Below are 17,782 nucleotides of genomic sequence, written 5' to 3' on the forward strand. Positions count from 1 at the left end.
ATGACGATATGTCCTCCACCCACTCAGAAAGTTTGGGGTCCTCATCAATGTTTATCCTTCCTGCTAATTATCGCCCCTGCTCAGAAATAGCTTTTCCTCCATGTCACATCCCTGAATTGAAAGTTAGCCAAAACCAGACATTAACCTTCAGTAGATAGTTTAACACACAAACACAAGAGAGGGTCAAATCAAACGCATTGTCCACATATTCATTTACGAATGAAACTAGGCCTATATACATTAATTTACAAGTCTACGACTATTCGGTGAACACTAATCGTTTTGACAACATTAACCAAAATAAAAGCTCTCGATTTGTTTCAAAGAAAATTCTTCTTTAAACACACACTTCAAATTATTTGATCTCAATAGCTTAATCAAACAAATACTTTCTCAAATCAAGTTATTAAACAAAACAAAATATGATACAGGTCGTTCTTTCGATCCTGGCCTAGAATAGTATGCCAATGAAACTGCTTAATGATCAGTTTAAATATTAGTTAGGTCGTACTTGTCACTCTCAGAGCACTTAATTGCGCATTTAATAAGAGACTTCTGCAGAATTTAATCTAGAAACAACTAGCTCAGTTCTCAATAACCGGTTCTATCATCAAGGCTGACAAACACACGTCCTCTCCTCAGATATCTCAAGTCGCAAGTGCCCGCTCAAATAATATTTGCTCCCAACAAAAATTATGAAACCTGCGAAAAAGTGTACCCCATGACTTCCCAACTATTGTTACCAAAGGGTGCATCATCGAAAAAGAAGCACTTCTGGGCCTATATAAATAACAGCCAATTTCTTTAAAATGAAGTCTTCAGACTTTACAGGCCCATTGGCCACAAAAACCAAAATCTTATTACTCTCAGAAAGCAAACTTAACTTTGTACAAATAGTAAGTTCTCTAAATCAATTCACTTTGTGACAATCCATTGGTTCCTCGCAAATAACTAAATCTAGGGTTGGCATCATTGAGGCAATGCTAATTGCGTCATCGTCTTCGGCACATTACTCCTTGGAAGGAGAAAGGTAGAGCGGTGTTATCGCAGTCGGCATCCAGCATAGCTGCTGTATTTGAAATGAATTGAATAATTTATTCATCAAGTATATAAAAATACATGAAATTTACAATCCTATTGTACAGCAACATAAAAAATATTAAAATGTAAAATTGCACAAGAATTACCACAATACTACATAAAACAATAACCTAAATGTAAGTAAAAATCATTAAAGTTTATATAAACAAACAAATAAACAAACAAACAAACAAACAAACAAACAGTCAAACGCTAAAGCATGATTGGGTAGTGGACCCCCTCCCCAAATTGAACGAGGCCAAATTGCCAGAAAATCAAATAAAACTTGGCTTCTTTGGTTCGGCCTCCTGACTTTTTCCTGTGGTTCTTCCAAGCAATGTGTTTATATCTTCGATCAAAATTGGAATTGGACAAAACTTGAACTCTTCATTCATTGTCTCCTATTGCATGGCAGGGCAAGCAGAAACTGTAAAACAATTGAAAGGGTGAACATAGCAACTGTAGACTTGGCGTCTTTGGTTCGGCCTTCTGACTTAGTTCTTTTTTGAGGTTCTTATATCTCCAATCAGAAGTGGGATTGGACAACACTTAAACTCCTCTATCATGGTCTCATACTGCATGGCGAGGCAAGCAGAAACTGTAAAACACTTGAAAGGGGGAACATGGCAACTGTAGACTTGGCATCTTTGGTTCGGCCTTCTGACTTAGTTCGTTTTTCCTGTGGTTCCTCCACGCAATGTGTTTATATCTTCGATCAGAATTGGAATTGGACAACACTTGAACTCTTCAATCATTGTTTCATACTGTTTCATATTCCATGAGTAATCAAGCACAAGCTTCATTCTGGCATATTCAAGATCTCAAGGTCATCGATTTGGTTCTTCAGGATGGAAATCTTACTGTAGTTGTCATCATGGTTGATGTACAGAACTATGGTTTTTCGCCAAGCTTCGATGTCGGACAAATTAGGTGATTCATTCGAGTCTGACATGTTGAAACTATGACCGGATAATGAAATATGTACAAACTGATGTATGTCAACGGTAATATTTGATTAATTTGGGTAAGATTCGGGAGCGATTCGGAAAGACATCCACTGCTCGCTGAACCATGTATTCAACAACAAAACACGTGTTGAAATAAATAACGCTGCCTTCTGAGACTATGGTTGAAGACTTTGATGGAAGCGGTTGGGGCGTTACCATCTGTGACTATTTCGCTGGCCTCTCTTCCTTTTAGTTGGCAGTCCCCTCGTTCCGGACTGAGCGTGGATTATGTTGAAGTCGAATCCAAACGGATTATGACTGGTTGACTTTGGTTCCTCATCACCCGAGATTGTCTGAGTCAAGAAGCCATCTAGTGCTGGAAAAGACCCCTGTTCATCAGCGACGACAACTGAATCGTCTGACCCATAGAGGATGATACTTTTTGGGATGATTTTAAAAATCCTTCCCAGTGGTAAACTCTTCATATGATTCTTTTTCAGTTTTAACATTCTATCGCCCGATTTGGGCCATGTACGAGAAAACTATCATTGACGAAAGCCTCTAGTTGTTTCCGAAGTGGGTTTTAAAGGCAGTGGACACTATTGGTAATTACTCAAAATAATCATTAGAAACCTTACTTGGTAACGAGTAAAACACTGTGAGAAATGGCTCCCTCTGAAGTAACAAAATTTTTGAGAAAGAAGTAATTTTCCACGAATTTGATTTCAAGCCCTCAGATTTAGAATTTGAGGTCTCGAAATCAAGCATCTGAAAGCACACAACTTCGTGTAACAAGGGTGTTTTTTCTTTCATTATTATCTCGCAACTTCGACAACCAATTCAAATCTTCACGAAAGCACACAACTTCGTGTAACAAGGGTGTTTTTTCTTTCATTATTATCTCGCAACTTCGACAACCAATTCAAATCTTCACGGGTTTGTTATTTTATACATATGTTTAGATACAGCAAGTGAGAAGACTGGTCTTTGATAATTACCAATAGTGTCCAGAGTCTTTAAACCATCTCAGCTCCATTGGGAGTAACAGCCACATGTGTAGTGCACTAAGCTTAATCAATCACAAGAACCATGCCTTCACATGTACTTTTTTTCCCCCCTTGTGATAAGAAGTAGATCATATTGCTCAAGGACAAAAGTGTCATGAATGGGATTCTAACCCACACTCTGACGACTTCTAAGACTTGAATTCTAAACCACTTGGTCATGACACCCTTTGTTTCTTTGGAATTTGTATAAAACTAATGTGTGCTATTGATAATTTTTGTAAACAATAATGCGATAAATTCACACTTGCATGCTATGTAGATGTGATAATTATTAAATTAATTTCATCCACTTTTTAATTTCATGTTTGTTGAGGACCTAGAGATAGTAGAATGAAATGAAAGTGTTGATGACATTGTAAAATAAAACTTGACGCTGCCATATCTTTTCAATGTTACAACTCCCTAAAGACATGTTTTAAATCTCTAATCGTATAATGTGTGCAATTGGAATGACTTGAATAGATTTGTAATGTACAATTGTAAGCTTCCATTTGCCCTGTGATTTTGAGATGTATGTTTTTTCTATTTTGCTTTTTTATTTTTATTTTTTACCAACTCCTTTGAGAAATATTTTCCTTATGAAAACAATATTGTAAATATGCACATTTAAAGAACTTTTACCCTTTTAAAGGGAATGTATACATTTGGTAATCACTTCTAAAAACGATGGCAATACAACTTTTGGTTAGAAAAATGTATAAAAAAATATATAAAACCGTTTTTAGGGCCCTAAATTTTAATCTGAGAAGTGTACTGTAAAAAATGATATCTCTAAAACACGATATCCTTTTGAAATGAAATGTTTACATGTTTGTTTTATTGTATACATCGACATTTTTATAGGATTAAACCAAGCATACAGTTAACAAAAAAAGGCCACCAAGCGCAAGCGGATCAACAATTGAACTTAATTATGGGCCATTATTGATGAAATGCAAGCTTAAAGCCATTATACACTTTCAGAATCGAAAAAAAAAAAAAGTTCACAGATTTACAAATAACTTACAGGGTTTACAGAAGGTAGTGGTAAAAGACTTCTCTTGAAATATTATTCCATAAAATGCTTTACTTTTTGAGAAAACATTAAAACAATATCATTTCTCGATAGCGAGAATTACGAGAATTAAACACATGTCATGACACGGCGAAACGTGCGGAAACAAGGGTGGGTTTTCCCGTTATTTTCTCTCGACTCCGATAACCGATTGAGCCTAAATTTTCACAGGTTTGTTATTTTATAAAGAAGTTGTGATGCACAAAGTGTGGGCCTTTGGACATTACTGTTTACTGAAAATGTCCAATGGCTCTAATGCATGATGCCAGGTTTCCAAACTGTTCATGTTATGGGGCCATGCAATAAGTTGAATGGCCTTTTGACTGTGTTTTTTTCTGTGACATTTTGATGCCCCTTATCATTTGCTGTGTCTCAGATCAACGCACAGCGGACAATATTTTGATTTACTCTGGGCAAATCTGTGGGGCACAATGTATTTGCCCCAAGTGCTTGGCAAGAATTGTGGTCCACCATGGCTACAACATGATCAAGTTCCAGTGATGTTCTTGATACATGTGATATGGTTACTGTATGCATCTACCTTAATACAAACAACTCTCATAAGAATATTTCTGGGTTTTTTTAATTACTAAGTTATTACTATTTTTGTCTTTCAAAACTGATTGCTTCAAGGCCAACAAATGAAAGTTAGTTGTAATTTTATGTTCTGCCTGCATTAAACAAACAGATATGAGAGTACTAATAAAACAAATGATATAGTAACAGTGTAAGATGAAAAACATACATTATATATTGTACCTTTAACTTGTGAATAAATTATAAAACGTGCTTATTTGAGTATGTCATGATTGAACAGAGTCATCTCAATGAGTGCATTGTGTGTGAAGTTGTTTTGTCATCCTCATTTTAAGGTCAATTAGATATGAATTAAAACAAGATAACAAGTTAATTAACAACGTCAAGATACATCATCTTCTAATTGAATAATGATGAACACAATATTGTGTGGGTATCCAAGCGTGGAAATGGGTAAGCTGTATTGAATGAGTGCTCAGTCATGCAGTTATTTCAGTATCAATTTTCTCTGAAGTAGCTTAATTGCCATCACGGCTTATCCAGTAATTTTAACTTCGTGGAGGGGGAGGAGCTAAGGACTTTTTGGGGTGGCTGGGGAGGGGGATATTTGAATGATGTGTTGAACCCATTTTGTTTATGTTTTTTGGGGGGAAAGGTTTCTGACTTGAAGAAGGGTGGGGGGGGGGGTCGTTTCCCCTGCCTTGGATCCTGTTTGCACCACCACTACTTACCTTTATCACCATACAATGTTAAACTGCTACATCAGGGCCCAATTTCATAGAGCTGCTAAGCAAAAAAAAAAATGCTTAGCATGACATTTCTTCCTTGATAAAAACAGGATTACCAACCAAATTTGCAAGTGATGTTCAGGATAAGCAAACAACAGCTGAATACCAGTAACAAGCAATATGCAACATGTGGAAATTTGGTTGGTAGTCCTATTTTTATAGAGAAAGAAATTTCATGCTTAGCAAATTTGTGTGCTGAGCAGCGCTATGAAATTGGGCCCTGATGTTGGCCTGGCTCACATAGCTTATTTTATTTGGTCACTGAATACCATTTAAACACTACATGTTGTTATACTAACATTATGACAACAATTTGTGGTATTTTAAAAAAACAAAAAGTTCAATATTTCACATGGAATCATTTCTTAAGTCAACTGGTTCTTAGCATCATAGTGACACAAAGTAGGATTTTAGAAACTGTTTTTCTGGATCGTTTCTGTACATGGTTACAGTGGCTTTCATGGTATTGATGTGTAATGAATATTTAATCTGTTTTGTTACCATGGTATCTCATTGAGCTCAATCAACACTACAATGGTATCAAAACACTGCCCATCCTGTTCGACAGTCTTTTTTAATCAACTCGCAGTCATCTCAATTTTCAGCCATTAGTTATTTCTCTGTCTATGATTGAAGAAGAGTTTATCCAGGATAAACTGATCATCGAGCGCAATGCTTTACGCCAGCAGGTTTGTAATTTGGAGCCTGGTTTGGAAGTTAGCTTTTATTCAGCGTGAGTATTCAATTGAATTCAGTTTCAATTACAAGTAACATTTGTTTCTACATTAAAGGCACTGGACACCTTTGTTAAAGTTCTGTCAAAGACCAGTATGCTCACTTGGTGTATCAAAACATAAAATAACAACATTGTGAAAATTTGGACTCAATTGGTCATCGAAGTTGCAAGAGTAATGAAAGAATAATGAGAGAAAAAACACCATTGTCGCATAAATGTGTGCGCTTTTAGATACACAATAAAAGGCTTCAGCTGAAAGTCTTTTATTATTTGAGTGAGAAACTACCTCTTCTTTAAAAACTTTGTTACTTCAGAGGGAGCACAATGTTTCACAATGTTTTATCATATCAACAGCTCTCCATTGATCATTACCAAGTTAGTTTTATGCTTACATCTATTTTGAATATAACAAATTATTACAAATTTACATATTTTAATTATGTGCATTTCTTACAGGTGGATTTGCAAAGTGTCATAATGATGTCACTATCTTGAACCGTGCTGATTACACAATAATCAGTGACAATCGAACCTGGAGTGACGCACGTGACTATTGTAGATCACTTGGGAAGGAGCTTGCTATCCTTGAAACTAAAGAGGAATTTGAATTTATTCAGCAGCTGCTTCGAGATCAGGCAATTCATCAAAATCATTGGCTTGGGGCTAGTGACTCAGAAAAAGAAGGTAAATGAGAATTTCACCGTCGATTTCACCAAACTCTTCCAAACTTTAGGATTAATCTTAGGAATTAGGACGAGTTCAGTTCTGTATCCGAAGACGTTAGGACGCATTGAACCCATCCTAAGTTAGGACGGGTTACTCTCCCTCACTCGAGATAGGATAAATCCTAGTAGTGCGTGAAATATTGGTAATCACTCAAAATAATTGTTAGCATACAAAACTTACTTGGCAATGGAAAGTTGTTGTAAGTATAACACGTTGTGAGAAATGGTTCCCTCTGAAGTAATGTAGTTTTCCAGAAAGAAGTAATTTCTCACTCAAATATTTAAATTGAATTTGAGACCTCAGGTGATATCTTGCAATTTCGAAGACCAATTGAGTTCAAATTTTCACATGTTTGGTATTTTATGCATTATGTTGAGATACACCAAGTGAGAAGACTGGTCTTTGACAATAACCAAAGGTGTCCAGTGCCTTTAATCTAATTTTTATCAAAGAATTGTTTGATTTTCGGCCTTTAGGCTGTTGTGTTCATTCTGGAGTCCTGTCAAAAACATAATCTTGCATATCACTTTTAGCATAGGGCCCAATATTCTTTCTCCCTTCTGCGCAATATTTTAACCACCTATGTGTTTATATCACACGTCTAAACATAGCCACGTGATGCCCTCTCGACTAATTAGAATGGATAAACTGTCCTGGGTGTTTATGAATATGATTTGAAAAGCTTTCTGAAAAAGTTTTCAGATTTGTTCATGGTGCTGTCCATCAACCATGAAAATCTAACTGAACCTTTTTACTTTTTTTCTTCTTCTCACCTTTAGGTTCATTTAAATGGCTGGATGGGAGCGTTCTGCCTTCGGATTCCACTATGTGGCATACAGGTGAACCAAACAGTCAAGGAGTGGAAGATTGTGTTCATGCGTATGGAATATATGACTTCTTTTTGAACGACATTGTTTGTTCAAGTAAATCCAGAAGCATATGTGAAAATAGTTCATGTAAGTACAGATACTTCAGTGCACATTTTTATCCTAGTGATAATTGATATTTATATTAGCCATATTTGCCTGTTAGATTTGAATATTGTCTGGTAAAATTACGTGCTTGATCAGTAGTTACCAATAAAATTTGAATTCCTCAGACTATCGAGACAGTTGCTATGTCTTCCTCAGACTATCGTTGCTATGTCACATATTTAGTGGCAAGCTTTTGCTTAGTTACCTAAGTTCTGAGTGGATGTTTATGGCACAATGGCACAGGGTCTGCTCATCAGGGCCCAATTTCATAGAGCTGCTAACACAACAATTTGCTTAGCATGAAATTTCTTCTTTGACAAAAGCAGGATTACCAACCAAATTTCCTCAGGATTTTCAGGATAAGCAAACAACAGCTGAATACAAGTAACAAGCAATATGCAACGAATGGAAATTTGGTTGATATTCCTGTTTTTATCAAGGAATAAATTTAATGCTAAGCAAGTTTTCGTGCTTGGCAGCTCTATGAAATTGGGCCCTGGAGGTTGCTAATCAAAGGCTTGCCCGAACTATTTGACACAGCAACTGTCTCTATAGTCTGAGGAATTAAATTGTAAGCTGTATTTTATGACTAAGCAAGTCATTGTGCCAGACATTATTAAAATCTAACTGGCCAATGGCGTATGTGACACTGCTGTGGTGTGTCCATAAATCATTGCTTTATACAAAAGGCATTGTTGTACCTCGGTAACAAATTGTGAAGTTTTATTGGTCGAGAACCAATCACGTGATGTGATACAAAAACGCATGTGGGGCCTATAGACCTTATGCACATGACGTCATTTCAGTAGGGCGCCCTCACCTAGAGGTCAAAAGGAGGTTGTTCATTGGCCAAAACTGTGCGCCGCGCGTACAAATCTGTGCGTTTCGATTGTTTCGTCACCGTTTTTCCTCTAAAATGGCGGGTGGATGACGTCAATGGTCTATAGTGTATTTTTTGAGAATTGTAATTTCTTCCTGAAATAAATGAATCTGAAAATGACTTCAGACCTGATCGAAAGCCCCTTTCAGGCATCTACAAGCATCTACAAGCTGCAGAATAACCGCTGCAGATTTTCGACGATATTTAAAAAAGGCAACTACCTTTTGAAATGAAATTTTCACATGTTAGTTTCATTGTAAACATTCATTTATACAGGAATTTTAGTACAAACGAACGGTTCCAAAAACCAAATGTAGACTTTGCCTTTAAGTCCTACTTTAAATAGCGATCCCAGCGTAACTAAGGATTTTTTTTCTATTGAATAGGTCCCGCCAAAACATTCTCGATCACAAAGGGTTACCATCTCAATGGCAATGTCATGGAAACAATGGCTGTCTCTACCCTGACTCGATGCTGCAGTGCATGCATGTCTCATTTGAACTGTAAGTCAGTGAACTTTGACCTCCGTGGATCTGGCGTTCGCAAAATGTGTGAATTAAATGGTTATTCCAAGGCTGGTAATGAAGAGAGCTTTGTCGAGAGTGAAGGATTTACATATGCAGAGTTGGATATGTAAATTAGATTCATGAATAAATTAATTAATAGTACATCACTTAACATTATTTTACCCAGTCGGTTTCCTTCAAAATTTTACAAACTGTACAAATTGTATGCATTGAATTTTGTTTGTTGTTCTTCAAGGATTAGGCTACTTTTTGTAGCACAAAGTTCACAGATTTACATTTAACTTAAACCGTTTAAATTTAAGATAAAGATAGTAGAAAGCTTACCGACAAATATTTCTTGCGGAGGTGCTGCAGTTTTGATTATTTTCGTGACTTGTTTTACTCATTTCTTAAAAACCATACCTCAAAAAGGCTTATAGGGTTGAAATAGTGGGTTTCTATTACAAAACGCATACAATCCCTTTAAAGGATTTTGGTACTTTTTCGAAATGTCCATAGATTTACATTAAACATACAGGGTTTGAAAATAATGATAGTGGAAAGCTTCCCTTCAAATCTTACTTACTGAGGTGCTGTAGTTTTTGAGAAATGAGTAAAACAATGTCATGAAAATACATTTGTAAATGATTAAAATAATTTTCGTCTCATGAGACAAAAATTATTTTCATGACATTGTTTTACTCATTTCCCAAAAACTACAGCACCTCAGCACGTAGTATTTTCAGGGAAGCTTTCTACTATCATTATCTTCAAACTGTGTAAGTGTAAATCTGTGGACATTGTGTTTTTTGTCCTAAAAATGTTACATAGGCATTATTTATAGATAACAATTGAAAATGCCTGTCAAGTTCAATAGAAATAGACACTTTATGATAATAGATACTGCAAATGATGATGTTCTAGGATCTGACTAAAATGTTTAAGTTGATCTTTGTCCAACAATCATTTGTTTATTTTGAATTGAATTTATCTTTCATTAAAACGAATATACAAGGTACCAGCTGCAAAGAAAAAAACTCTTCACAGAAAAAAGCTGCTACAAGTGACTTGTAGCAAAATACCCAAAAGCATAAGGCAAGATTTGACTAACTTTCATTCTCTCAAAAAAAGGAAAATACCAATTTGTCTTACCCTAACACCGATGTGTATTACGCACTGTATACTCGGTAATTTCCCTCAGGAAAGTTTGGAGTATACAGAGCCTAATGCACACGGGTGTTAGGTTAAATTTATTCTTTCTCCCTGATGCAAAACTAACATCTATCAAAAAGGAAAATGCCATGTCTGAATTGCCATTTCAAAAGGAAAATGCCATGTCCGAATTGCCATTTCATAATGTGTGTTGCATGCTAACAAACTATCTACATGTACTAAACACGTTTTGTTTGATTTTCCAGACTTCAATGAGTACGACTACGTTGAATCAAACAAAAACACCTTCTTTTACCCTTTTAAAGGGAATGTATACATTTGGTAATCCCTTTTAAAAACGATGGCATTAAAACTTTTGGTTAAAGCCTACAGCAGCTTTCAATAGTATCAAACTTTTTGAGAAACACTTCCCGTTTCAATCAACTTAACAGTAACAAATCTTGTTTTATTTAGATGTAAAATCAAATTCTTGAAACTTACAGTCCGGGAAGATGTTTTGGAAAGATTTCAATAATAACCTGCCACCTTTTTTTCACAAATGTTTACCAAAAGGAATATCTCTTTTGAATAAATTTAGATACTAATAATTATATTTCATGACAAAGGTAGCTAGACCAATTTTAGTTGCGGGCAATAAGGTCCACCAAGGGCAAGCGAATCAACAAACTTACTCATGTTTAACTAAGTGCAAGCTTCATCAGGCAGGCTTTTTTAATGTGTTCATTCTCTGTGACATCTCCTTATCATTTGCTGTGTCTCAGATCAATTCACAGTGGACAATATTTTGATTTATTCTAGGGGAAATCTGTGCTGGGTGACACAATGTGATTATTTTGTTCTGAGTCCTGGGCAAAAATTCTGAGTCCAGGGCAGGCCTTCCCAGAACCGCCCACCAGGGCTACAACACTGATCAAGTTCCATTCATTTTGATATGTTTCTGTATACATCTTCATTATACAAACAACTCGCATAAGAATGTTTCTGGGTTTTATTTTTAAATATATATTATTGCTATTGTTTTGTCTTTCAAAATTGAATACTTCAAGGCCAACAGATGAAAGTTAAGTTGTAATTTTATGTTTTTACAAACATATAATAATGATCGTACTATAAAATAATGATTGGATGCAGTATAAGACATTGTAAGATGAAAAACATATATATTGTACCTTTAAAGGGGAGGTACATGTTTGGTAATTACTCAAAACTAAATAAATATTAACTTAAAAACTGACTTGGTAATGAGCATCGGAGAGCCGTTGATAGTATAAAATACTGTGAGAAACGGCTCCCTCTGAAGTAGCATAGATTTTGAAAAAGAGGTAATTTCTCACGTAAATAATAAAAGACTTCTAGCCAGAAGTCTTTTATTCCTATCTGAAAGCACACAAATTGGTCCAACAAGGGTGTTTTTCTTTCATCATTTTCTCGCAACTTGGATGACCAATTTAGCTCAAATTTTCACAGGTTTGTTATTTTAGGCTTATGTTGGGATACACCAAGTAAGAAGACTGGTCTTTGACAATTACCAAACTGTACATTCCCTTTACCTTGTGAATAAACTATCAAATGTGCTTATTTGAGTATGTCATAATTGAACAGAGTCATCTCAATGAATTCATTGTGTGTGAAATTGTTTTGTCAACCTCATTTTAAGGTCGAGTAGATATGAATTAAAACAAGATAAAAAGTTAATTAACAACGTCAAGATACATCATCTTCTAAGTTTCCACACGGAAAAAAAAAACCGTGTGGGTAGCCTATCCAAGCGTGAAAATGGGTATTAAATGAGTGCTAAGTGATGCAGTTAAAGGAACACGTTGCCTTGGATCGGTCGAGTTGGTCTTTGAAAAGCATTTTTAACCGTTTGTTTTTAAATGCATATGGGTAGAAAGATGTTGCAAAAGTAGAATACAATGATTCACACAAACATTCCTCGAAATTGCGTGGTTTTCCTTTTACCTCGTCGACTAACACGTCGGCCATTTATGGGGGTCAAGATTTTGACTCCCATAAATGGCCGTTCGTGTTAGTTCGCACAGTAGAAGGAAAACCACGCAATTTCGAGGCAAACTTGTGTGGATTAATGTATTCTACTTTTTAGACATTCTTCCAACCCTATGCATTATATTAAAAACGGTTACAAACGCTTTTGCTTAGACCAACTCGTCCGATCCAAGGCAACGTGTTCCTTTAATGCAGTATCAATTTTCTCTGAAGTGGCTTTATTTTAAATTGCCATCAGTGGCTTATCCAGATATGTTTACCCAGTGGAGGGGGAGGAGTCAAGCACTTTTTGGGGTGGCATGGGGGTTGGGGGCAAGAGAGGAGCTATTTGATGTGTTGAACCAGTTATTTATGCTTTTTTTTATGGCATTTCAGTGCCACAAGGTAGGATTTTTTTCTGGATTGTTTCTGTGCATATTTACAGTGGCTTTCAGGGTATTGATGTGTAATGAAATTGTTTAATCTGTTAACTGTTACTATGGTTTTCCATTGAGCCCAATCAACACTAAACCGAGATCAAAACACTACCCACTGTTGGTTTGATGACATTTTTTTATAATCAACTCGCAGTGTCTCATCAAATTTGAGCCATTAGTAATTTCTCTGTCTATGAATGAAGAACTGACCATCAAACGCAATGTTTTACGCTAGGATTTTAACTTGGAGCCTGGTTTGGAAATTGGCTTTTATTCAGAGTGAGTATTCAATTCAATTTCCTTAAAATTAAAATTAAGAGGATACAATTACTTGGATAATGCACAGGCATGGTTCGAAAAAGCAGGGCTTGTCGAGGTTCAGCCTTAAAGACACTGGAAACTATTGGTAATTGTCAAAGACCAGCCGTCAATTTCACAAAGCTCTTCCTAACTTAAAGGCAGTGGACACTATTGGTAATTACTCAAAATAATTATTAGCATAAAACCTTTCTTGGTGACGAGTAATGGGGAGAGGTTGATGGTATAAAACATTGTGAGAAACGGCTCCCTCTGAAGTGCCATAGTATTTGAGAAAGAAGTAATTTTCCACGAATTTGATTTCGAGACCTCAGATTTAGAAATTGAGGTCTCAAAATCAACCATCTAAACGCACACAACTTTGTGTGACAAGGGTGTTTTTTCTGTCATTATTATTTCGCAACTTCGATGACCGATTGAGCTCAAATTTTCACAGGTTTGTTATTTTATGCATATGTTGAGATACACCAACTGTGAAGGCCAGTCTTTGACAATTACCAATAGTGTCCACTGCCTTTAAGACTAATCTTATGACTTAGGACGAGTCCCCACCCTGCACGGTAGCATGCAGACCTTAAGATTAATCCTAAGTTAGGAAGAGTTACTCGTCCTAACTCGAGATAAGACGAGTCCTAACTCTGTGAAATCGACCCCAGTCTTAATCTCACTTGGTGTATCTCAAAATATGCATAAAATAACAAGCCTGTATGAAAATTTGAACTCAATTGGTCGTTGAAGTTGGGAGATAAACACCCTTATAACACAAAGATGCTTGATTAAGAGACCTCAAAATTTTATTCAGAGGTCTCGTAGTTAAATTTGAGGAAACTTACTTCTTTCACAAAAACTTCTAACACAAAGGAAAACCACGCAATTTCGAGGCAAACTTGTGTGGATCATTGTATTCTACTTTTAAATTATCTTTCCAACCATATGCATTTTATAACAAACGGTTACAAACGCTTTTTTTATAGACCAACTCGTCCGATCCAAGGCAACGTGTTCCTTAAAGTCGTTGAAGTGAGGGTTTCGAATCCCTGTCATGACGCTTGTGTCCCTGCGCATGAAACTTCACTATTATTGCTTCTCTTCACCCAGTGGTATAAATGGGTACCTGCAAGGCTTTACGAGTGCTAAGGCAGGCCTGTATACTGCCCAGGAAGCTGATCAGTGAGGGCACTAATGTAAAGTGAATAACTATTTTTGTTATGATGTGAGTCCAATACTTCAAATTCCTGTGATTGTTTTGAATCATTGGCTAATAAACCATTCTATTCTATCTATTATTGTAGAATTCCCTATATAAGAACTAGTTATTACATTTTTTTTAATTCTTTTTTATTATACAAATTTGCATATTTTAATTATGTGCATTTCTTACAGGTGGGTTTGCAAAGTGTCATAATGATGTCACTATCTTGAACCGTGCTGATTACACAATAATCAGTGAAGAGCGAACCTGGAGTGCTGCACGTGACTATTGTAGATCACTTGGGAAGGAGCTTGCTATCCTCGAAACAAAAGAGGAATTTGAATTTATTCAGCAGCTGCTTCGAGATCAGGCAATTCATCAAAATCATTGGCTTGGGGCTAGTGACTCAGAAAAAGAAGGTAAATGAGAGTTCCTGAAAGGCAGTGGACACTATTGATAATTACTCAAAACAATTGTTAGCATAAAATTAGCTTACTTGGTAACGAGCAATGGAGAGCTGTTGTATAAATTATTGTGAGAACAGCTCACTCTGAAGTAACGTAGTTTTTCGGCGAGAAAGAAGTAATTTTCCACGAATTTGATTTTGAGACCTCAGAATTAGATTTTAAGGTCTCGAAATCAAGCATCTGTGAAAGCACACAACTTTGCGATATCGCAACTTCGACGACCAGTTAAGCTCAAATTTTCACAGGTTTGTTAGTTTATGCATTGATGAGATACACCAAGTGAGAAGACTGGTCTTTGACAAAAACACATTGTGAGAAACGGCTCACTCTGAAGTAACGTAGTTTTTGAGAAAGAAGTAATTTCTCACTCAAATTGGACTGAATTCGAGACCTCAGCTGATGAGGCCTCGAATTCAAGCATCTGAAAGCACACAACTTGTGCGACAAGGGAGTTTTTTTCTTCCATTATTAATATCTCGCAACTTCAACGATCAATTGAGCTCAAATTTTCACGGGTTTGTTATTTTTATGCATATGTTGAGATACACCAAGTGAGAAGACTGGTCTTTGACAATTACCAATAGTGTCCAGGGTCTTTAATTGCACTGGACATCACTATTGGTCAAAATAATTGTAAGCATAAAAACTTACTTGGTAGCTAGCCCTGGCGGCCTTACACTTTCGTATTATAGCTGCTGTATCTGTGTACAGAGAAAGAGTCCTATATAGGGCTAACTTGGTAGCGAGCAATGGAGAGCTGTTGTATAACACATTGTGAGAAACAGCTCCCTCTGAAGTAACACAGTTTTTGAGAAAGAAGTATGTTCTCACTCAAATATTTGAATTGAATCTTAGACCTCAGCTGATGAGGCCTCGAATTCAAGCATCTGTAAGCACACAACTTGTGCGACAATTGTGTTTTTTCTTTCATTATTCTCTCTCAACTTCATGCGACCAATTGAGTTTAAATTTTTACAGGTTTGTTATTATATATTAATATTATACTGTTACCAATAGTGTCCAGTGCCTTTAAATGTTTATATTAATCATGTTTAGTATTAGCAAAACAATGAGAAAGCACGAGAAGAGTTTGTTGAAAACTATATGTGGGTCACCTTTTCTTTTAACCCTCTGAATTGTATGAGTTTTAAAAAAGTAAGATATTTACAGTTAAAGCATGTGATCATCAGTATAAACATTCACTAAGAGAACAAAAGACTCTTTTTCCCCCCATAAATGGCCTTCTGATAAAAAGCGTTGGAAAGAGTCTATTAAACAATTCAGAAGGTTTCTCTCACGTTATCTGGGTTCGTTTTGCGAAGGGTAAAAATTGTATTGATGCATATGCGCGCATGCTAAAAGTTTTTACATTGAGTACCGTATATGAGTGCGTTGTGCGTAAAATAACAGTAAGCATAAAGCTTTCGCATTACGCCTATGTTTAAACACTCCATACTGTGTTTATATCACACGTCTAAACATGGCCATGTGATGCCCTCTAGGCCAATCAGAATGGATAAACTGTCCTGGGTGTTTATGAATATGAGTTGAAAAGCTTTCTGAAAAAGTTTTCAGATTTGTTCATGGTGCTGTCCATCAACCATGAAAATCTAACTGAACCTTTTTAATGTTTTTCTTCTTCTCACCTTTAGGTTCATTTAAATGGCTGGATGGGAGCGTTCTGCCTTCGGATTCCACTATGTGGCATACAGGTGAACCAAGCAACGGTCAAGGAGTGGAAGATTGTGTTCATGCGTATGTAATATATGACTTCTTTTTGAACGACATTGATTGTTCAAGTAAATCCAGAAGCATATGTGAAAATAGTTCATGTAAGTACAGATACTTCAGTGCACATTTTTATCCTAGTGATAATTGATATTTATATTAGCCATATTTGCCTGTTAGATTTGAATATTGTCTGGTAAAATTACGTGCTTGATCAGTAGTTACCAATAAAATTTGAATTCCTCAGACTATCGAGACAGTTGCTATGTCTTCCTCAGACTATCGTTGCTATGTCACATATTTAGTGGCAAGCTTTTGCTTAGTTACCTAAGTTCTGAGTGGATGTTTATGGCACAATGGCACAGGGTCTGCTCATCAGGGCCCAATTTCATAGAGCTGCTAACACAACAATTTGCTTAGCATGAAATTTCTTCTTTGACAAAAGCAGGATTACCAACCAAATTTCCTCAGGATTTTCAGGATAAGCAAACAACAGCTGAATACAAGTAACAAGCAATATGCAACGAATGGAAATTTGGTTGATATTCCTGTTTTTATCAAGGAATAAATTTAATGCTAAGCAAGTTTTCGTGCTTGGCAGCTCTATGAAATTGGGCCCTGGAGGTTGCTAATCAAAGGCTTGCCCGAACTATTTGACACAGCAACTGTCTCTATAGTCTGAGGAATTAAATTGTAAGCTGTATTTTATGACTAAGCAAGTCATTGTGCCAGACATTATTAAAATCTAACTGGCCAATGGCGTATGTGACACTGCTGTGGTGTGTCCATAAATCATTGCTTTATACAAAAGGCATTGTTGTACCTCGGTAACAAATTGTGAAGTTTTATTGGTCGAGAACCAATCACGTGATGTGATACAAAAACGCATGTGGGGCCTATAGACCTTATGCACATGACGTCATTTCAGTAGGGCGCCCTCACCTAGAGGTCAAAAGGAGGTTGTTCATTGGCCAAAACTGTGCGCCGCGCGTACAAATCTGTGCGTTTCGATTGTTTCGTCACCGTTTTTCCTCTAAAATGGCGGGTGGATGACGTCAATGGTCTATAGTGTATTTTTTGAGAATTGTAATTTCTTCCTGAAATAAATGAATCTGAAAATGACTTCAGACCTGATCGAAAGCCCCTTTCAGGCATCTACAAGCATCTACAAGCTGCAGAATAACCG

The 17,782-nt window shown here is 36.3% G+C and overlaps 2 protein-coding genes across 2 annotated transcripts in view; both read left to right on the top strand.

The window, feature by feature from the left end:
• LOC139941087 (dynactin subunit 1-like) overlaps window positions 1-17,782 on the top strand; it is a 344,631-nt gene that overhangs the window by 243,412 nt on the left and 83,437 nt on the right. The gene's annotated exons all lie outside the window — the stretch shown is intronic.
• LOC139940984 (CD209 antigen-like protein C) lies at window positions 5,962-9,824 on the top strand. The gene is made up of 4 exons (XM_071937390.1): window positions 5,962-6,206; window positions 6,666-6,893; window positions 7,715-7,891; window positions 9,176-9,824. The coding sequence occupies exons 1-4, from the start codon at window positions 6,146-6,148 to the stop codon at window positions 9,424-9,426; spliced, it is 717 nt and encodes a 238-aa protein (XP_071793491.1). The 5' UTR covers window positions 5,962-6,145; the 3' UTR covers window positions 9,427-9,824.

This window comes from Asterias amurensis, chromosome 8, assembly GCF_032118995.1.
Source record: "Asterias amurensis chromosome 8, ASM3211899v1".
In the NCBI taxonomy this organism is placed as follows: Eukaryota; Metazoa; Echinodermata; class Asteroidea; order Forcipulatida; family Asteriidae; genus Asterias; species Asterias amurensis.